This window comes from Egretta garzetta, unplaced genomic scaffold (genome assembly GCF_000687185.1).
Source record: "Egretta garzetta isolate BGI_Z169 unplaced genomic scaffold, ASM68718v1 scaffold297, whole genome shotgun sequence".
Taxonomy (NCBI): Eukaryota; Metazoa; Chordata; class Aves; order Pelecaniformes; family Ardeidae; genus Egretta; species Egretta garzetta.
This window is the reverse complement of record NW_009260410.1, coordinates 514,907-537,663: the sequence shown is the minus strand read 5'-3', so window position 1 is coordinate 537,663 and position 22,757 is coordinate 514,907. Positions and strand designations below refer to the sequence as shown.

Sequence of the window (22,757 nt, the reverse complement as noted above, 5' to 3'; positions counted from 1 at the left end):
CGCATACACGTCTGTGTCTGTGTACAGAGGGAGAGAGACCTGAAGAGAATGAGTCTACCACAGACAGTAATTTTTCTTTTGTCAACCAAAGAAATAAAAGAAAACTTAGGCCATTGCCCTTTTTTGTGAGTAAGAAAGTTGAGAATGACATTCTTGGTAACCTATACCCATGAAGTAATGACAGACAAATTAAATGGCTGAGGTCACACAAGACCAGTCCAGACCTTTCGCCTTCCCCCAACGGTAAGATTAGACACCCTGGGAGATTTCCGAGAAACTTTACAAATTGAAGTAGAAGCTGTGAAAACCACCAGTGCTCAGCAGCTGAGAGAAGGACCCCAGGATTTCACAAGGGCTTGGGCCTGGCTGAAGGAACATGGAGGAAGAAAAGGGGCAGCACCGGTGCTGTCAGGTCCCAGGTGCCCTCCCAGTACAGGTGGGACCTGCTGCCAAATGGGCTTGGGTCAGGCTGGGGAAAACTGAAGATAGGGGGATAAGGCATAAGTATCTCCTTGGATCTAATTCCAGATTTATCCATTCTGATGTCATCCAGAGATAACTGTCAAAAGAACTACATCTGTCAGAACAGGTGGGAGACCTGAATTTGATCCTTCTCTTTGCTTCTTCTATTGCTGAAACAGAAATTCATTTCCACGTTACTAACCCTAATGTTACTTAACTTTTGTTATGGTCTCATTGAGAGAGCAGGAGAGATTTGGAGATTATTTTTTTTTTTCTCAAAAATGCCTTTCTCCAACACCTTTGCTTCTTAAGAAAAACAACACAGATTTCATCTGTTACAACTCTACAATTTTTCTCTGAAAAGTAGTGATAAAACAGCCTATTTCCTATTTTCTCAGCAGATCATTTAAAGGCACAAGTAAGTTAAAATTGATAATTCTCCCTGCTGTCTAATTCTGGATATATTTTAAGATGCATTTGTGTTTGAATGAGATCTTTTAAAAAAAATCATTAATTGAAGCTGTCTGGCTCTGTCATCCTGCCCTCCCATTCTCCACCCAATGAATCAGTAAATTGTAACAAGAGAATCTGGCTAAACAAGTTCCTAATTCAAACGCCATCTTATGGACAAAGAAGTCTTTGAAAATAGTATCCGTCATCTGGCTCCTTGCGATGGAGCGGAAAGTTGTGTTTTTACTGTTCACGGAATTCATCTCTCCCTTCAGCGCCGTCAAATGTCGAGTGCGGTGCAGTGTGAGAAAGCGGAGTTCGGGGAGAGGAGAGGGAAGGGAGAGGCCTCTGTCCGAGGAGCCCAGGGCAAGCGATTTCCTGCCAATTAACACACAGCTACTGATAATATTTTTCCCAAGAACAGAGTTCCAGATAAGGAGAAATATTTTACCGTTCGATTCCAGGTTACTGATAGAGCTTCCTTGTCTAAGGTCCAGTCATCTTCTTGCTGAAGTGATTGGCCTCAGTGAAAGCAGCACAGAGTCTCAGAGTTCACGCGCAAGCCAGGCTTGCTTTGATCACAGAAATTAGATGGTTGGCAGAAGAGTCCCACTTCCTAACAGGAGCAGATTTCAACAGCAGCTCTCAAGTTCAGCACACAACTTGTCACGGCTATATTTGTGCGGGTGTTGCTAAGCTGTAGCTCTCCCTGTGAGCCACATTTGCACTCACAGGCAGTGTTGCAAAGTTCACTGTACAGTGCTAGAAAACTAAATTAATTAATCTGTGTAAAGTGGATTCAGAGCCAAGCACTGTGCTATCCACAGTAACAAACTAATCAAACAAAATAATCTCAACTACTAGTAATCTATAAAACTGATTTCAAATGTGTCCATTAGTGTCCTTATAAAGCAACCTGCTCTTGGCATGTGTGGCATTTTCAGGTTTTTTGCTTTTCCTTTTCAGCTGTTGGAGTACCTGAGAGCAACAGAGCACAAGGGAATCCGAATAAAAGACGTTTGTTCTAAGTATACATGCACGGGGCATTTTGTGTGAGGAGCCCGGACCCTTTTCCTTTACTCTCCTGCATCTTGTAGCTTCTTTGAGGAGGCTGGTGGGAAGAGGTTAAAGGTTACCTAGAGCTGCCAGTAAGAGTGAAAAATGGTGGATAGTGCCCCTGTTCTTGACTGTGAGTTCCTTTATTTCCTTTTGTCATGGCAATACCTTCCCAGGGAAGGCCTGAATGTTGCAAATTAGTGTTCCAACTTATCTTTCTAATTACCTCTTCAGGTGTTACAGTGAGCCAGCTGCTTGCATGAACAAAAGAAACTGCTCAGTAGTGTCTGGGTATTGGCATCTCCCACAAACTTTTTTTAGGCTTATCAAGGCTTATCTGGCTTGTTATTAAACAAAAACAGTAACAGGATTTTCCCCCTTTTCCTGGGGAAGTAAAGATCTTTCCCTGACAAATTCCTTCGAGAATATAAGCCTGATATAAAAAATTCTGGGAAGATATCTCACCCTATACCAATATTTCTGAAAATGACACAATTAGGAGAACATCTGATAAAATCTAATATATGAGCTGAGCTTGAAGAAGCAGGAGTTGCCCACTATTAAAAATGAGGGACAGAACTAAATCCCTGCACACAGGTTTGAGGAGGCTGACTTCTGCCAGAGTTGCGTGAATAAGAGCTGTAGCTTTTATTTTCCACCACATGCTTCCTGGGCACAAGGAAAACTCTCTTTGATGGGAAAGGGTGATTATTTTGGTGACCACACATGAAAGAAGTCTCAAGAGAAATGTTCAATCCTTGTGCTTGTTCAGAACAGAAACCTTGGAAACTTGAAACAAATTCCCAGGAATGCTGTCATCTGTCATGTGCTCAGGCTGCCTCCGAGAACAGGACACTTCTGGGAAAGTGGGTGCTGCCATAGAAGACTCCTTCCAGGTGAAAAAAGCTGTGGTGTTCTGCAAGAATTGTCACCAACAAAGAATTGAGGAGGCTCAAAAGACAAGACAAAGAGATAATAGACCATTTTTTAGGACTTTATATGTAATCATAGACAATACAGCTTGAGCAGGATACTGAACCCATCCCGACAGATGATGGTCCAGCCTCTAGCCAGGGAAGAGACATTAAGTTAACCCAGTCAAGGCTGACCTAAGCAAGCTGGTAAATCAGGCAGGCACATGAACCAAGGCATGAGAATCTGATTCAAAATCTATTGTGCTGGAAAATTCTCTTGCTGACCACCATCAAAGCTGACTGAACTCTTACTAACAATATAAATACACAGACACAAATACACATCTACATGGCGTTTGTGGCCAGACAAGGGCTTTGCCAAGCTATATGCAAGTATGGCGTGTGAGCTGCAGTGAGGTGAAAGAGCTCAGCACAACTGGACACAAAAGGGCTGTCTTGGGTGCATGGCTCTAAGTAAAATCTGAACGGTTGGGTGTCTGGATCTAGCTGGAAACATTGACTCCTTAAAAATTAGACCTCAAGCTTTTTTGTGAGCCTGGCCATGAGAGTGTAAGAATTTTCATTTTCAACACTGACTGGAAAATCCTGTCACTAAGGAACTGTTTTCAGAAATAAAAAACCTGCAATAGCATGTCAAAAAAACCCTAACCAACCAACCGAAATAGCTTTTGGGTAACAGATAAATGGAAAAATCCTTATTTTATTTACATTCCAGTGGGTGTGTCCATGTTAGTATGGTGGTCCAGAGCAGCAGCAGTCTTGAAGCAAATGCAAATCCCCTGAGTATCCCCACTTCGTAGGAATGGGTTTGCTTTGCAGAGTGGGTTTCGTGTGCTTCAGCTCAATTCCTCCGGGAGGATGCTAAGCCAGAACTGGTTTGGATGCAACCTAATAAGCTCCAGTCCCTAATGGAGACCTGAGGGTCTGAGTCAACCTGTGGTCCTTTGGTGGGAACATTTGGTCAAGCAACCAGACCACCTAGTCCAAAGAAAAAATCCTAAACCGCCAACAGGTTAGATGTAGGGGTCTCAGCACCAAGGAGCTTCAATGTACTGATCCACTCATGTTGTAGTAAATAACTTCAGACACAGCCTGACTCAAGAGATGCCAAGTGTTTACTATTCCCTAATGAAGAGCTGCAGAGCTGTGATTCCAGCTCATAGCAAATGATTACAGCCAAACTATACTAAATAAATCAGTGTATGCCAAGTCACAGGGAAAAGTGCAGCAGATTAGGCACTCATTACAGATTAATTTCCAAGCTATGGACTGAACAAAGAAAGATGCAATACAAAAGTTTTCACTTAAACAAAACCACAAGGTTCTGGTCATATTATGACAACAGCTAAGGCATCCTTAGTGGCTTTTCATGTTTAGCTAATCCCGAACGAAGTTATTACAATTACAGTTTCCTTGTGTATGTTCTGTTTGATTGATAGTTGAACATTATCATCTTGCCATAGAATAGGAAGGAAAAGGTGAAATTCAAAGTGTTTTCAAAAGTTGATTTCAAAATCACCCACGGCGAGCTCTTTGATGGGTGCTGGTGCTGTGGCATCAGAAGTAATTCAGGCACCTGATTAGTTCATTCAAGTCCATGCTCAAAGTCGTTGTTTTTCCTCCCTCTCACACCTTAGACTTAAAAAAGTCACTTGTCAATGTCAGGCTTTACAGATAAAAAGTAAAACCCTCTGCACCAGAGACAGAATTGCTCCTCTAGAAGGCAGAGAACTTTTTCCCAACTACTATTACATATATGGGATAATAAAGACATGCTGGAAAATTCAGATAGCTTCAGGTATCAATAACATTTAATACAAAATACTGCAAATATTTCTTCAGCTGTGTAGTTTTCATCATACACTCACTATTTTGTGCGTTTGTACAGTTCAAGCATATACGTTCACATCACATGAACAGAGCTGATGCCCACACTGGGAATTTTCTTTCCTTTTTTGTGTATAGGATTGTTCCACTTGCTAAAAGCTAAATTCCACTGAAGATGACCTATATTTACTGCATTATTGTACAGCATCTTCCCTAGCACGTTGCTCTCAGAGGCTGGAACATTGCATACTATAGGCAGAAGTATGTACAGGTTTATATTATAGATTTCAGCAGCTTAACTTCAGTGACAGAGGGCAACAGAATGGCAGCCAGGTAAGAGTCCTGCTAAAAGCATGTTACTTGAAGGATAAAAAAAGAATCCTTTTTCTTTCAGTTTCAGGGAGATAAGGACTTGATCCTATTAAGCTACAGTTACTTGATTTACGTAAGACTGTATATCTTGATACTAAAGAGCCTCTCTCTCTCTTTTTGGTGCAGAAAAGCTGTATGTCCAGCTGATTTCAACAAGCACAGCAGGGGCTTTGCACCCAATGACCAGCAAGACTATGTGAAAATAGGCTTCTGGAGACCATAATGCAACTTTTACACCAGGTGCTGCCCTCCCCACAAAATGTAGTTAAGGCACATAAATTCTTAGTACTAATTTAGTACTTAGTACTAATTTTACACAAAGATGAGAGAGGAATTCAGATCTTGCCTTGTTCCAATTCTATATGCCTCTATAGGAGGGCAGGGATCTGGCTAAGTGCTTTGATTTTCTGGCTGGGAGGCAATGTCCAGTGAACTGCTCCTCCATCTCTTCCTGCCCACAATTACCTCCACGCTGCGTACAGAGAGGAAAAGCTGAGAAACAAAATGCCCTATTTCCATTGCCTTAATACAACTACTAAGCAGTAGGCTCATGATCTCAGAGGAGCCATCTGCCAGGGAAGAAAGACAGAGGGTGAGTGAATGAGGCAGGTACAGAATGAGGCCAGCCAAAACTCCACCAGAAAGTAATGTTTACACCTGAACAGAGCTGTGCAGGCAAAGGAAGCAAAATAGAGAAGGCAGAATCCTTTTCCAGCCTGGTCATTAACTAACCTAAGTCTTGAAATACGACTTTTGCCTGTCTCTGAGAGACTAAGGTGCTGTGTGCCTCTGTGCTGTGTTGCCCACAGCCATCGGAGGGGTTCAGGTCAGAGGCCCCTTTTGCAGCACTCTGGCAGGGGGAAGCCAGGGCACCCCAAGTCTCCCCACCCCAGCTCTGGGCAAGCAGCCACAAAGCCAAGTCCTTGCCTTCTGGATGGCAGACCCACAGGTGTTCATTCAAGTTACTGTGTTTATCCAAAGCCCCAGCTGCAATCTGTATTTCTAATGTGGGACAGTAGTGACTTCCACAGCCATTTAAAACAGGAAATTCTTCTTTGGCATATTTCCTGGTAGTTTTTTTAATTTGGGTGGGTTTGAAATGTTGCTGCTTATCTGAGGGGACACGAACGGCTTGCAGGGCATTGCAGCCCTGGGAAGGTATTTACCTCTCCTAGTTAGCAGCTAGGGCTTTAGGGAGCCTGTAGTAACGCCCTGTCTCCAGGCAGCCGAGTTGCTGTGTGGGGCTGTGGGCTGCCTACAGAGAGAGAGAGTAAACCGGAAGTGTTGGGGTTTTTTGTTGTTGTTCTCTTTTGTTCAATTTGCAGTTTCAGTGGCCACTCCATAGGGCAATCAGATCTCCTTCAGTGCCTTCTGACTGAGTGGCTGCGCACCCTACCCTGGAGCCCAGGATAGGCAACAGCTTCTTTTTTCTTTTTTTGACGCCTTTGTCATTTTGGGAAGTTTGAGAGCGGGATGGTCAGACTGATCCCATCTCCTGGCTACTTGGTATGGATCATATTCAATAAGAGAATTCAGTTAGCCTCAGATATCATGAAGCTAGAATGAATTCAAATAAATGAAACCGTTACACACAGATTTGCCACTAAGCAAACACAGTGAGTTAAGAAGAGATTATAAGATGGGAAAGAAGAGAATGTGGAGTAGAAAAAGTACTTCAAACATTGATCCTGCAGAGAACTTTACACTAATTACTTTTGAGAAGCACTGAGAATGAAAGGCTGCGTCAATATGCTAACATTACTCATGGCAAAGTGTGGTTTTAGACTGCCACACCATTCATCTTCTGCCTGATCTCTCTGCATCTTGCACACATCCAGCAGACAGATTAGAGCAAGGCTAACAAGTCTGGGTTTAATTGGACATGCCCTCTTCTGCCCACAGATTTTGTCTAGAAGGAAGGGAGAATCTGAGGACTTTCTTTACCTTTATGTGGGATTTCTGGGAGTCCAATGGCCCAGCTGGAAGTACGAGGCAGTAGCAACCCCAGGTTACTCAATGTCCACAATCCCCAGACTTTTCCACAGCATCTGCCCAGATCAGCTTCAGAGAGTCTGCAAGCAAGTCCAACAATTCCCAGAAGTGTCACAGGGGCTTGTGGGGCATGTTGGAATCAGTTGTGAAGCCAGTGCAGAGTAAATTCAACATTTTCCCAAAACAGTGGATTTGTGGTGCACATGCAGACCATCTCAGCAATGCACCACCTTGTTACACTTTTTCTCAACAATATCTTTGTCAGGGTTCTGCAGAAAGAAGTATAGCAGCTCTGGACTAGAAAAGGAGTCCAAGGAAAAAGATTTCTGCTCTAACTTGGAATAAATTTCTGAACTTGCATCCTAACAGCTATGATGCTAATATACATGGACCCAGAAGTGCTAGGAGCTCCAGTCTAGAAATCCCACACTGGCACCATGGAAGCGAGCTGGTGGTATGAAGGCTACAAAAAATATCCTTCTGGGAATCTGTTTGGGAGCTGTAGGGGATGTTCAGCTGTTGGATATGAACAGAAAGAAAAGGTTACTGAGTTTTCCTTTCACTAGAAAGTAAAATGCAACAGAATCTGGTTTTTGGTGGGCATCAGGGTGAAAAGGAAGGTGCAACTAAACCTTTCTAGCCTCTTTCTTGCTTCTGAAATAACTCAGAAAAACTATTTAGAGAGAGAAGAAACTGCAGTACTTTTAATCATCACCAGCAGGTCTTTAACCTCACAGGAAACAGAAGAGGAAGGACAGATTGTAAAATATCCAGACTAAAGGTCATTCTTCTTTCCCTTGGGATGAAACACTGCATCTCGCCTTAAGGACAAATATGCATCTGCTATATACATGCTGTCACACAGAGCATCCACGTCTCTTCACTGTCACTCGATAGTGGCACACTAAGTTTACATTGAAAATAGAGATAGGCATGGCAGCAGTGAGCACAAGCGAGCAAGCAACATGATAGACAAAGAAAAAACCCAAGACACTTCCCCACAGTGACAGGATTGACCCAAGTCAGACATATTCAGTGGCTGCGCAGTTAAAATTATGTGCATTATATCAAGAAGTTGTTCTTGTGGAGCCTATGTTAGGAGATAGGAATTTGGTCTGATGAAGCAGCCCAGTGGTGTAAGAGCAGGATATACTTCCTAGAGCTCACCAGCTCACAAAGCCTGCAGGAGACACAATAGCAGCACAGAGCTAACCAGGCTGTCTGGGATGGTCACAGGAGGCTGAGGGGCAACCAAACATGTGCCACCCCTGTTATACCTTTTCACTGGGATAAAATACCTTGGCTGAAGGGTGGCTGGACACTTTCATGCCTGAACATTCCTTCACACACAGACACTTTCTTTGGGTTGTTGCAGACAGTTGCTTCATTTTCCAGCATCTAGCCTAAGCCCTGCCAGGGGACGCTGGGTGACAGTATAGCTGCAGAGCTACCACTGTTGATAATTCACACATTAAGATGGGACCTTTTCCCTCTTCAAAGCCTGAGGACCAACAAGGGCTGAGGGCACTCAGCGCCATGTGCTTGTTCCGTCCAAGGGCTCCAGCACAGGACCACTTCACTGACCACTCTACACGGGGCTGTTGGGATCTGCTTGCCCTTCCCAGGCCACTGTGTCATTCAGGGAACCATACGGGCTCCCAATTTTCATAGCTAGAAGCACAAAAGAGGCAGATTTTCATCTCCAGCTCTTTGTGCCTCCAGAAGGAGGGTGGAGATGGGCCTTCCAGCAACACACGGCTGCTGCTAATGAGAAGGCAGAGGGGGAGCTGTGGGCAGAAAGGAGGAGCTTGAACACATGGATGGTTCTTGCTGTAGCGCTTCAGGACCTGCTACTTACTTCTATGTGCTGGAAATCTCCTTAAGCAGCAGGAAAAGGTAAGTATTCTGTAAAGCTTCTCTTAAATGGGATATTATCAACAAACTTACCTTTTGGTAATAACATTTAAGGGCAAACAATAACAAATGATGATTTGGAACCATTAAATGGCCAAAACCAGTCAAGGGTGCTGTGCTCCCTGTTGCAGGGCCAACTTTTACAGCCTCCACACCAAGTCCTGCTCAGCAGTGTGAGAGTAAGTGGGCAGAAGCAGGTCACACAACACTTGTACACACGGAGAAATGATGAAACTCTGAGTTCCCAAGCCTGCCTAAAAAGTGCTTGAAATCCTTGAGCCTTGCCTTAGCTTAACTGCCCAACATATCAACATTTCAAAATATAATTTATCAGTAATGCCCTTTTCCTTGCCCGAGGCTGGAATCTGCAGTCTTTGCTGCTGCTGTGGACAAAGTGCCAGGACTCACCTGCACACTCAGAGAGAAGGGAACCACCTAGGAGAGATGCTGACAAAGGCTAATGTGAGCAGCTGAGCACAGGGACAGATGCCTTGTCAGGATGTGAATATTCCGTACAGAGATGCTACTCCCTCCGCCAGCGCATCCCCCACTGTGCAGCTGTGGTCCTTTCCACAAAAGGCATCCACCATCAGGGCAGCTGTGTCAGGCAGTTTGGTGACAGCTGTTAGGGCAACCACTAACATCTGGGGAGAATGGCAAAACCCATCCAACACCTCACTGTCACAAAGAGGAGAGAGCAACTCCCTCCTCCTGCAGTTCCTCTCCTGCAGGGTTTACAGCTTAGGTAGGTTCCTCTTCTACTGGCTGAGCGAGCTGTAAGCTGGCTCCCAGGGAGGCAGAGCCCTTGTATGGGCTGGGATGGGAGGAGAGGGCCAGGAGAGGGAACAGAGGCAGACAGGCTGCTGTTCTAGCAGGATTGAGGTGCTGGGGTGACTCAGCACACCCTGCCCTGCTGCACCCTCCCTGGGAGCCACAGGCTCAGGGGCTATGGGGACAGTGGTGCCACCGGCAGCCAGCGCCTGTCGCTTTTGGAGGCTGGTGACATTGTCCTAGTAGAGGCCTTTTGCCAAGGACTGGCACCGAAGTTGTTAACTCTCCCTCAAGGGAAAGCAAGCTGGGGATTTCACATCTTGAGGAGGCCAGGCTTTCAGCAGCCACACCGCAGAGGGTGGGGGACACAAATCCCTTTAGAGAGAGCCTGAATTGCAGCAGCACTGAACAGCTTGAGCTGCAGAGGGGCCAGAGGAATCTCTCACTGCTCCACACCCTGTAAATCCTCTGCTAATTGCTTTATTGCCGTTATTTGTGAAGATAAAGGAAAAGGATTAATTAACTAAGAGAGAAGAGCGCACATCTCCCTAGATGGGCTTCATTAATTGATATGGGAGGGAGAAAAATCAATTAACAAATTCCTTTGCCTTCCTGATCGGTCTGGAAACAGAGCTGTGGTGCTTTTTGGGGGGGATTGTGAACAGTAAAAACCAGCCCGCTCCTCCAGCCAGCTGCAGTTAATTCATTCATTCAGCAGTTTGCAGTTTACACCACTTAACCGTGGTGGTGTAAAGGCTGTGCTTTGCAGATATTTTGCAATTCTATGACAACAGGCAGAAACATAACAATGTCAGTGAGGTGAAGCTTCTGGGCACCAATGCTCTTTAATTTTGATGCTTCACTTTTAGCAGAGAGCTACTAGATTGTGGCAAGAAAATATAGCTCCAAAAATAATTATTACATGGACACTGGTGTCCCCTGACATTGTAAGTCAGCACATGATTTTCTGCAATGTATGACAAGGAGCAAAGGAAGTAGAATGGATGATAATACCACATATTGCCTGTATTCATATCGTTCCTCTGTCTTCTTTAACAAATTCTCTGTCTTCTTTATACAAATTCAGAGCTAGACTCAGACACAGGAATCTACCCAAGATTCCTTTCGTGTGGCATATTAGTTGAAGGAAATGAATGGTCCCCCGGGATAAGGCCTCAGAGGAAAGGAAGTGTTTGATGAATGAGGTTAGAAAGGTCTCGGTGTAGCTGTGTCATGCCTCGGTAAGGGCTTCTCCAGACAAGAATGATAGTGGTTTCCACTGCCTACGCAAACAAGGGAGGATATTCAGCATCTGTGTTGCAATGTATAAAAAACAAACAAACAACAACAACCATCAAAAACCCAACACACCCTATTTCTACAGTTTCATCTAAAGCAATTGGAGTAAACCAGATGTAATATATTCAACTGGTTAAGCACTATAAATCATTACTTTGTGTTAAAAACACAGATGGGGGGAGAGTTGTAATTATCAGCTGGGAATTACACAATTTGAATCTGATGTCTTGGGCAGTGATTCTTAAGTTTTGCTGCCACTGTCTCCCAGGGATGAAACTAGTGAATAAAGGAGAAAAAGAGAGCACAGGCACTGAAACAGAGAGGAAAAAACTGCAAAAGAGGGACAGAGCAAGCTAATAAATAAAACAAGAGCCTGAAGGGAAGACCTGCTTTGTCAGAATATAAATATTTCCCTTCCCCTTTTATCTTTAATGTGGTGCGAGGAGCTTATTAAGGGGAAGTGCAGCTCTGTCCCTGGAGTCATCCACATAACCATGTAGGGAGCTCAGTCCAACACAGGCAGCGCAGCCACTCACACATAAACTCTTCTCTGCTGGAAACAAATGTAATGTACCAAGTAATAAAAGGGAAAGCAGGAACCCACAGTGGTCATTACAACTCTTATCTTGCTGGCCCTTGGTGCTGCTTTACATTAATGGGTGGCAGCACTGCCAGGCACCACGGCCAGGGGGGCTCTGCTCTCCTCTGGTCCCAGCTGCAGCCTGGGCTGAACAAACGCTGTCCTCCTGGTGCTGCAATGGCTCTTTTGCAGAGAGAACCAATGTGGCAGTTCATAACAAAACCAAATTTGGGGGTTGGGTGAATAAAAAGAGGGAGTGTGTGAGAGTAAAGAGGGAAATGCTGCCCTGTAAAGACGCCACGCTGTGCACTAGATGCTGAGGAAGAAGCCCTTCCTCCTAACCATGGCTTGGCACAGCCATCCCCAACGGCCGGGCTAGGCTTCACCTTCCCCCGGTGCCACGCTGAGTCCCATGCACAGAGAGGACAGTGAAGCATGAAGCAACATTTTGAATTAATGGCTCCTCTCTCTCAGAGATCTGGTTTCCAATAATGACTTGGTTCCCCTTCCCAGTGCTGGCACCAGCACCTCTTTGCCGGCCCTTCAAGATGTTCGACCATATGGCTGCACAAAGCTGCACCATCAGTCAAAGCCTCCACGTCAGGAAGGGGGACAGTTTCAAATTGCTGCCAGCGGATCCTTTCCCACCATTTCCCTTGCCTGAACTGTCATAGATACAGGTGTCAACCTGGCTCCTTTACTGCCTTGCTCTTTTCATCTACCCTTAAAAAAAAAAAAAAAAAAAAAGAAAAACAAGAGAGAGCATGCAAAAAAGAAGAGCTTTGCATTTCCTCTACTCAGGCCTTAAATTGGAAAAAATGAAGGGAATTCATTGTTGGTGCTTGCTGATCCCTCCACCCCTACTGTTGCACCACTGTGGCCCTTTGAGCATGACAAAATGAGCTCCCCGGGCTTGATTATGCAAGCCACTAATTCCTCCTCCAGTCAAGGGGATGCCTGGCCTCGGCAGCTATACAATTTGGGTTTACCCGGCTTTTGTTTTTGCTTCTGTTTATAGAGATAAACACTTGGCATTTTTGCATTAAAAATGGACCTGATTTTTCTTTTAACTATATGCTCATGAATAGGAAGAGACTGTCATGCACAGTCTTTTTTCAAGTCTTTTTCAGGAAAAATTGTTGGGATGATGTACATCTTGGGGTTTCCCCCATGATGCTTCCACATGAGCTCTTATCCCAAGTGTCATTTTTTTACTATGTTTGAAAAAGCGATGACTTCAAATGCTACCACTAAATTGAATTTTCTTGGAAAAGTTTTCAACAAACAATTCTTTTCAAAAGTGATTTTGATAAAAATGTAGTGAAAAAATATGTACCTTCAAATGAACATTTTTTAAAGATGGACAAAAGCAGTAACAAAGTTTTATACAACCCTCATGCCAGTTCTGGGATTTTTTTAGCTGGCCCTGTTAGGAAAGAAGCCCTCAGACCCTAGGGAATTTGTTTAGCAAAATACCACTTCTGCTGGCTCTCAGCTGCCTGGCTTCAGTTGCAGATTGCGAGCAGCTTCCCCAGTGTGGATCACCGCCTCTGAAGAAACTTAGAAGCAGCCTGGGCTTCCTCCCCACCCATGGCCCTGGTGGTGGGCACCCAGAATCTGAGAGCATCTTAAAAGGAGAGTGAGTGTCACTTACAAAAAAAAAAAACCAACAACCAAACCAACCAACCAACCAAACGAAAAAAAACAAAAAAGAAAATCCAAGCAGCTTTAAGATGTGCTTTTGAAGCAAATCTAATTTTTAGATCTTCGATGTTATAAGCACAGCTGCCTTAGAAATACTTGGAAAACAGAGCCTTCCTCCGGAAAACTGTTGAGCACATTTGGAAGCTGGTGAGTAGTTATTACTCAGCTGCTCAGGTTGCTTCAGAGAGCCCAAATTCACCATATCTGCGTAATATCTAGGGACCAACGCCTATAGACTTTACTCACAAAGAGCTGACCCTTGTGGTCAGGGAGGGCACTGAGTCACAGACACAGATGAAAATCAGATGGCTGCAGCAGCTCCCACCCCCTCGCCCTGCCCTGCCATTCTCCCGCAAGCGGCTGCCCCTCATGCAGGGTTCTCTGGGCCAAAAGTAATGTTGCTCCTGGAATCGCCTTGGTTTGCAGCCCAGAGGAGGGAAGTAAGCCAGTGACAAGTTGGAACTGCTCTAACACAGCGGGCCACCAGTTGCATCAGTCCTAGAATGGCTTTGAGCTGAGCGCAGATGTCCTTGCCCTGGAGGCAGTGATCCCTGGCGCAGGGCAGGGGGACAGGCAGGGGACCGTCACCACTTCAGCTGTCCCACTTTCCACAGGCTTTCATGAGTCAACACCCTTCTCTACCACAATGAGTATTTGCATGAATAAGATCTTGCTGCACAGAAAATGCCTCTACTGTTATGTCTAGGAAAGCAACAAGGATCACACTGCACTTAGATAATAATGATAACAACACATTTCAGAGGCCTATTGCCTGCATAACCAGGAGCCACTGGCATGATGCTGATTTCACCCAGAGATGGGGCTTTCATTCAAATTCAGGTAAAAAAAAATTAAAGCACCTCAGAAATGCCCACAGATCACCAACCTTAACAAAATGCTACCAACGTCTATACACAGTTTCCAGGATTAGCACTCCTCCACCATCGCCAGTGCATTACGTGGGGAAGCTTCTAAGATGCTACTGGAAGACCCATTTGCTTTGCCCAGATAGTCATTGTTTTAATATAAGATCTTGTTTGCCTACATTATCCCCCACCACCCACAACAGCCTTTGTGAAAATAAACCAGTAGCATTTGGCAAAGACACCAGCATTAACGTCTCTACTTCTGCAGTCTCACTTTAACAGCTATCAGCAGCTGGAATTTCAGCTTTCACACCCCAGGCAAAACCCTGCACCTACAGCAGCACGGGGCTGGAAAGCAGGGTCAATCAGAGGAATGCCATCTATTGCGTTCGTTCCCAGCATCACTTCCTATACCACAGGTCTCACCATGACGCTCGCTCCTCACCGCACTGGTGAGACCAGCCCCTGCCCAACCTGCACAACTCCCCTGAGCATGGTTGGAAACAGCACTGCGGGGAAGGCATACGCCGTGGCCTCGCTGAGCCCCACGCATGCCTCCTCGCTCACAGTAACCTGCCAATGTTCAGGATTTCCTTCAAAATTGGATTTTTTTTTTTTTCTGGGAGTAACTTCTGCTCCAAGCAAAACCCCAAACCTGTTTGTAAAAAATTTTGATTAGCACAAGCTTTGAACAGTTGAGAGTCCTACAGTATTTATGTTTTCAGAGATATTTTGTATCTTTGTAATTGTAAAACTTTGTTGCTTTTTAAAACGGATAATGGATACACCATCATATTGTAGTAATGATCCCTGCCTGTTGAAAAATGCAGCACATATATGAGCACGTTCATCATTAAAACCATGGCTTTATGTGTAGCAGCTGACCAACTATGGCTTTATGGCTGGCTATCAGGTCAATAAGTTATAATCATCAAAAGAAAATCATCTCAGCCAACAACATGGTTCAACAAAAGCCCCACAGCACACCACGTCTGGTCGCCCTTGTGCCAGCAAAGCAAATGAGAAATACTTAAAATTTGAGCTTGGGTGCCGTACGTCTCCCCTTGAGGTGCTGAGAGTATTCAGTTATCTCTGAACTCAAAGGGATGATCTGTGGGAGCAATGAGAGCAGGACCTGCTATTTTTAGAAGGCAGGAGTGAAACAATCTACCACATCAAGCACATAAGAATTTGGCAGCAAATTAGGATTTGAGAGCTCTGAGTACCTTCCCCAGACTGAGCCTGTGGATTACAAAAGACCGTAACTATGTCTTAAGTCACGAACATTTCCTCAGCATTTTAATCCTTTAAAGAAACAAAGAAAAACAAAGATCGAGAAAAAAAAATTAAATACAAATATACACACATTCACAAAGAGAAGTTGAATCTCCATTGTTCTGAGGTCTAGCAAAGAAATTGTAACCGTGGTCCAGGCAAACACAGGGACTGCAAATGCCATACAGTATTAGACTGAATTCAGGGCAGAATTACAGACGTTACTTTGAATTTCCCAGCTTTGGTAGGTGCAAACCAGACATATGATGTTATTTCTTTTTAGCCCATATGAGAAAATGTTACATGCAGCGGAAATCTATTTCAGACAGCAGTGTTTCTTTAGCAGAATGGGATTTCTCTGATGCTTTGCTTTGCTCCATATGCTTCTAATTATTGCTCAATTCAAACAGCTATTTCTGCATTGACTTGCAGGAATCTCAGAAGGCACCTTCTACGTAGGCAAGAAGCATAGCCCATAAATAATTTCAAAAAGTATTAAAGAGGGGAAGCTTCATAGCTTTTCATTCCAATCTGACTATGTGGTATTTAAATAAACCTCTGTGGCTTTCCAGTAACATAGTAGGAACTCCCAGGTGGCAGGGCTGGGGGAAGAGAGGGAGGAGAGCACTAAACATACTAATGAACATGTAATTAAGAAAATGGGCCCTCATTCCCTTCAGAGACTTCATGAGGAGGGAGCTTATTTGAAGTGCTGCTTTCTGGTTCCCCTCCCTCCACGGAAGGAAATCAACTTAGTATCTCCAGCGCCATTCAGAGCACCATTAGTCCCAGCTCCAAGAGAGTCCAGTCAACGCAGGCTGACACCAAGGTAGAAACCATAGTTTAGAAATTACTGGATAAAAACAGGTAAAGGAGAGCATGTAATGCTGGTCCACAAACCTCACGGCTCCAGTTTCTCAGGAGACATCGCGTTAGCCCTCTGTCCCTTTTCCATAACAGCACTGCTTCATTGAAATGCACTTTGAGTCACTGCTGCCTGGGATCTCTCATGGAAAGGGGAATTCTCCATACAGCAGCATTGTCCATCCCCAGGGCTTGCAGGGATGCAGCAGGCAGTAGACCCACACAGCAAACCTTCACGTGGCCACCTTGGCAAGTGGGTCTCCAGGGCATCATTGGGACCAAAGGAAGAAACAATTCTAAGAGTTTAATTGTAATTGTGGAGGACAAGGGTTAATTTGTGCAAGCCCACTGGGAAAAGGGAAAATAAAAATAATTAAAATGTTTGTTTCTCTTTCCAATCCAATTTTGGAAGTGGAGTTGGTTAAGGAAATTTCACCCTAAGCATAGGATGGTAGCAGTGATTGGTAATTTAAGCATTCATGGGAGGAAGGGAGAGGATTTTGTAAACAGAGGCTTAAGAATTCCTTAGCCTCTTTAGACATCTGGCAAATTCTGTATTGAATAACAGCTCTTCTCTTGTTTTCTAAGCTTTGGAAACAACATATTTCTGGAGGCTGCCCTCATCTTTAGCGAGTCTTAATCAAGCAAAGATAAACCATTTGTTTGAACATCAGGCAGTGGCTTCCTGCCAATATGATTGTTAGATGACAGAACCATGTCCCAAGAGAGATGGCAATAGTCCCATTATTCAAGGCATTTAAAATTAGACTAATTATACCACTAGCATATGTAATAGCAGGGGCTAACGATATAATGGGTCTTTCCCATCTCTTATTTTGGGCTAAATCCGGTCCTTCTTCCTACATAAACAGAGTTTGAGGTTTTGATGAGCATCCTGCTCTGTTTCCATTGAAACAAGTGAAACCTTACCCATTAACTCAAACAGGACAAGTGCAAGCCTCCAGTCTGTGCATTAAAGAGGATTTAAGAGACAAACTCATATAGATGAGTCTATAGAAAGGCAAAATTAAAACAAGTTTGGGAATAAATGACAAAAGACATAGCACAATGCATTTGACCATTGCATCCCTCACAGTCCAAGGGTATCAACAGGAGAGCAATCAGAGCAACCAGTCACTATGTCCACACCAACCCTGGTGCTGGAAGCAAAACATAATTTAGTGTTCACAAATATTGTGGCACCATCTGCAACGAGATGGGAAATTTATGCACAAACTTGAGAAACTTGGCTGGTTTTCATTAAATTGTTACTTACCTCAGTCAGCCTTAATGTTGCTAGAGCTGCATGCAGAAATGCTCCCGGATAAGAGATTGAAGTCACCTTAATGGCAGCTACACAAATGGGACAGCTGTATAGAATTGGCTGGCTGAAGGAAGAACTAGTTTTCTCTAGCTTGTCTGCAGACAGCTGGGCTTTGTAATGGTGCAGTTCCTTCAGGAAGCACCTAGAAATCAGATTTTAGCACTTGACTAGACTCAGAAACCGAAGGGGGATTTACAGAAGGGGGAATCACACAAAAGGAACACGATCACTGGGTTTTGGAGGAAAAGGGATGACTATACAGAGTCCATACTAGGTCAAGGATCCATGGTGTGGAAGAGAGGTCTGGAAGAATATACTTCTGGGAAGGGGAGCTTGAACCACAAAAAGACACTAGCCAAATTCCTGAAAAACATTCCATGGTGGTGAGAGCAAACAGGGAAGGGTATGGGGGTTTTTGTTTGCATCTGTAATACTTCTAGGGTTATAAAGCAAGGAGTAACTCTGCTAGAGACCTTTGCAGACCTGTGAGTCATTTTTACAGACATTGGGAGAAGCTCAGGATAAACTGAAACACCCATGAGGCTGGGACTCCTGCAGCATCTGAGAGAAGGTGGCCAGGCCAGGAAGCCTGGGGCAGCTCCATCCCAAGCAGTTCTGCTCCAGGTGCTGCCCAGGCTGCTATCTCACATATCCCAGTGTATAGGGAATCGGCCAAAATCAGCTACAGCAGTCTGGGAAGCGTCCAAGCACCATGCCAGGACAGAAGCACCTTTTAAGGTTTAAAGGACCAGAAAGTAAGTTTGCATGTGCCTATGCTATATCCAGATTCTCAGAGCAGGATCTTCCCCACTGGTGGAAAGAGAACAACAGATGCAAATGTCATCTTTTCCCACTGCCTCTGGAAGCTTCCCTTCTTCATACTGCAATATTACTGCACCCACACAGAATGATGACAGGACCTGGCTGATAATACTGCTGCCAGCAGAGAATTTGTGTTGTTAAAAAAGCACCTTGCTTAAGAAAGTGGCATAGGGAGGGATCGTCTGCATTTTATATCAAAGGGCCTCTGCAAAAACAGGGGAATTCAAAGTGTCACGCAAGGGTTAAAATGTCACTGATGTCCTCACTGAACTGCTGAGTGGGGATGAGCAGATCAACTTCAGGTTTTGTTTTCTTACTCATGGATCTGGGAGATTAAAGCAATCTTCAGCCTGATAGCCCATCTTTGTGAATGTTTCCTAATGTTTTCTCCAATTTGATCACAAATGTGGAGCTTCCCTGTATCCTTTGGGATACTACTTCATAAGCTAATAATTATCTTACAAATCCATGATGCAACCAGCTTTTACCTCTCTCACTGTGGGAAACCACATCCCCTCCAGCAGTATCCCCTTCCTTTTGTCACCTGTGCCCTCCCCATATGCTCTTTTCAATCAGTTTCTTATGTCTTCAATCTAATTTCAAATTAAGGCTCCATGGTGGGGGGCAGGGTCTTGCCTTCCCCACTCCCTGCCTGTGAAATACCAGGCTCTCCTGCCTCATTACAGAAAAACTAGATTTCTTTGGTGAGCTAAGACAAGATGCAACTTAGAGTAATCTATCAGACTGATAGAAATGCAAGCAGCTATAATACCATGAGCTTATTTTATTTCTAATTATGCAAATCATTATGTAAAATAGGCAAACGCATCATTTCCCCCCGGGCTCCTGGCATTTCCCCACTAAGCTTCAGGGAGTGCAAATTTCAATGTTCTTAGCTCAGTAGCCTGCCCGATCATGTAAGACTATATGTAAGTACACTTCAAAATGTTGAGGTTAAAAGTGTCGTGGAAGTTATTTACTAAATGTAATGGGGACAGGTCTCACAGCTCAGGTGGTTGCATCACAGGCGTTGGCAGTGTGGGTTAGCAGGACAGCTGGTGAGGGCCAGCATGTTTCTGCCACCGGGTGGAAGGAGAAGGGGGAAGCGATGGCCTTTGTTCTTCTGAGGGAAACGAGGACTGGAAGCCTTGCAACAGGTAATCTGAAAATGTTCACCCTCGGGCACCCAAAATAAGTGGTGGGGTGGGGAGGGGTGTTTTGTTTTGATTTCCCTCCCCCCCATGGGAAGAGTTCCCTATCAGATGGGATAGGAAACAAGGAAAAATATATTGGCACCATTTAAGGAGGCTTTAAAACAGCAGGAAAAGACATCATGTAGGGATGCTACTCCTCACTCTTAGTTTGGAAGTTGAATTGGATTTATTTTTACATGTGTAAAAAGACAGATAATTGTTTGTTCCTAACAATTCCTCCCTATGTGTGGTAGACTAGTCAGACAGCTCCAGAGTTGGTACCAGTGCCTGAGACTAAATTTATTCTGGTATCTTGGACTTGCCAGGACTTTGTCTGTGAAGGTTTACTGCCGACAGACCATGCGGCATACTCAGGATACCAGTCATCAGGAGACTTTTGGAAAAAAAAACTTTTGAACTGCTATGTGATTGCAATAGACAATTTCTCAGATGCTGCAGTCTTGCTCAGCGCATTTGTTCTGGGTGGCTGATAACCTGGCTAATGGTGGCTGCCTGTGCTTACGTGCTGATGAGAATCCCTCCTGTTGTGAGGAAATTTAAGTAATTTTGCAGGCTAATGCTTGTGAATTTAGATTAAGGTAGAAACAGGAGATGAGTGCAAGTTTGCTGCCTTTTGAAACGTGACTGATGCTACTTACAGCAGTTCTGGATGCTTTGGGGTAACCCAAGTTCCAGAATCCTGGATTTTGCTGTTGCTTTTCTTTTTCTTTTCTTTCTTCTTTTTTTCTTTTTCTTTTTTTTTTTTTTTTTAATGTCCCATGAAAGCTGCCAGGACGTCCTAGACTGACTTAGAAGCCCGGGATTTTTTTTAGGCCACAATCTGTCGCTGCCAGGACGTCCTAGACTGACTTAGAAGCCCACAATCTGTTGTTTTGAGACTGCCATTGCCTCTCTCAGTGATTGTGTCCCATCTCACACTGGGTCTAAACATGGGAGAAAAAAAAACCACCTGGAATCTGTAACACTCCCAAGAGACTTTCTTCCTTCATCTCAGTAAATCCTCTTGCACATTCCTGCCATCTGGGATGGCCTAGCAGCATCATTCCATGTGATAAGTTTACTCTCTTCTTATCTCCCTAAGAAATAACCTAGGATACAGCTTTCCTTCCTTCTTCCTTTCTGCCTACTCTCCAACTCCTTTTTTTTCTTTTGCTTCACTCTGATTCTACATTATGTTCAACATAAGTGTAATGGAGTCACACAGCTTTTATAGCACGTACCAGAGCTCCCAGTCGTCTTTTAATTTGCACGATGGTTTGGAGGAATGACTCTAACAAACGGGAACAGTAGAAAACAGGGGAAACCATCTGCCCTGCCTTGTAAATAAATACCCAGTTAAAGTCTTGCCACTTGATTTGAAATTCCTTACTCTGAATAGTTTCTGTCACTGTCTCACTATTGCTGAAAGATAGTTTCTTGCAATACCTTTTTACAAGCTCTGAACTTGTCTCCTGACGTACAGAAATCAGAACGAGCGATGCACAGGGCAGAAAGTTTGCAGTTGCTTTACTTTCTCTGCATTGTCATTGCCTGCCAGTGAAACATCTCCTTTTATCCAATGTTTTTCGTAGGAAATATCACAAAATGCTTTGCAGATGAAGTCAGTCATATAAGACAAAGCAAAAAGTAGAGGCTTTAAGGTGATTATTACAGATAGGTGACTCAACAGCTCATGGAGTGTTAGAGAACGATGTGATGGGGGGGGAGAAACAACTGGAAAAAATAATCTTTTTGAAAGTTACTAACAGCCAAAGAACAAACAATAGAGTAGACGAGTTCATGTAAGTTTGTACCATGAGAGGTTATTTAGGTGAAGAGTATCACAAAAACCTGCTTAGTCACTAGGTGTAGAAAAGTAAGGAATTTGGATAACAAGCCTTAACAAACTGAAAAACTGAAGTTCCTGAAGGCACTCTCAAACAGCTATAACTGAGAATGGAGAAAAGACTTACTTCTTTTCCAGAAGCAACTGTTGCAGCCATGAGTAGCTAACCCTCCCCATACATGTTTTGGAGAGCACAGTATTATTTTTAAAACCATGTCCACTTTTAGAGGAGTAAATTTATTTTAGTAAGTCTGTTTATAACTGTCAACTTCTCTTAATAAATGTAACAAAAGCTGCAGCTCCTTGGTCTTACTGGCATGAAGACACATTGTTCACAAGCAGGAGAGGATATGGGAAACATTTGTCCAGCAATTGCTGTTGGAGTCCCCTGAGGCAAATCCTGCTCCCTTGAACTGCCCTGGAGGACGGTAGAGATTGGTGTATTTGCTTAGTTGCTAACAGGAGTACAAATCTGAGTAAAGAAGTAAAAGTAAGAATCTGAATAGTGGAGTTCAGGGGCCCTCTGTCCTCAAAGAGAGGGATGGGGTGGGTTGAATAATGCTTGGCCCTAGCCTGCCTTTGACCACAGGTCTCCTAGGCCAGTGTGAAGGAAAAGCAGGCGCTATGGCAGGGCTTTTGTCGAGCACACCCTTTCTGTGCTGCTGAGGACAAGCTCTGCCTGCATGTTCCAGAGGCTGGATGTTTCCAGCAACCTGTGTTTCAGCGGTGCACCTCAAAACACAGCTATGCTGAGAAACCCACGCTTCTGTCCTTAGCTAATGTACGTGGGCCTAGTTCTAGATACCCTTGGCATCGCCTTGCAGGCCGGTACCAGCCCTTTCCTCACCTATGCCACTTTCTCTCTTGCAGGCAGGCTGGGCGCTTCCACAGAGGAACTGCTGCTTTTGTACAGCCTTTTCGAGTCTCTTAAGGGGTTGCAGCAGCGCAAATGGGGATTTTAAATTTCTCCTCTTTGCTTAGGTAACACTGGACTTTTCAAAAAAAGCTGCCTTCCCCCAGCTAAAGCTTAGATCTGCATGAATAAAGTGTTTATTCTGCCAGCAAAAAGCAACGGTCATGCTGTGATATCAAATCAAACCCCCCACGCTGGGGGAGGCGGTGGCGCACAGACACGAATGTCCCGACAAGGCAATCGGCTCGTTCTGCAAATGTACCCGGGCGCTGTTTTGTTTTGGTTTGGGTTT

General features: G+C 44.2%; 1 protein-coding gene across 1 annotated transcript in view; it reads left to right on the top strand.

The window, feature by feature from the left end:
- FZD7 (frizzled class receptor 7) overlaps positions 1-22,757 on the top strand; it is a 65,004-nt gene that overhangs the window by 39,528 nt on the left and 2,719 nt on the right. Inside the window, exon 2 of the mRNA XM_009643522.2 lies at positions 22,035-22,081. Within this exon, the coding sequence (XP_009641817.2) occupies positions 22,035-22,081 (47 nt within the window). The remainder of the gene's footprint in view (positions 1-22,034; positions 22,082-22,757) is intronic.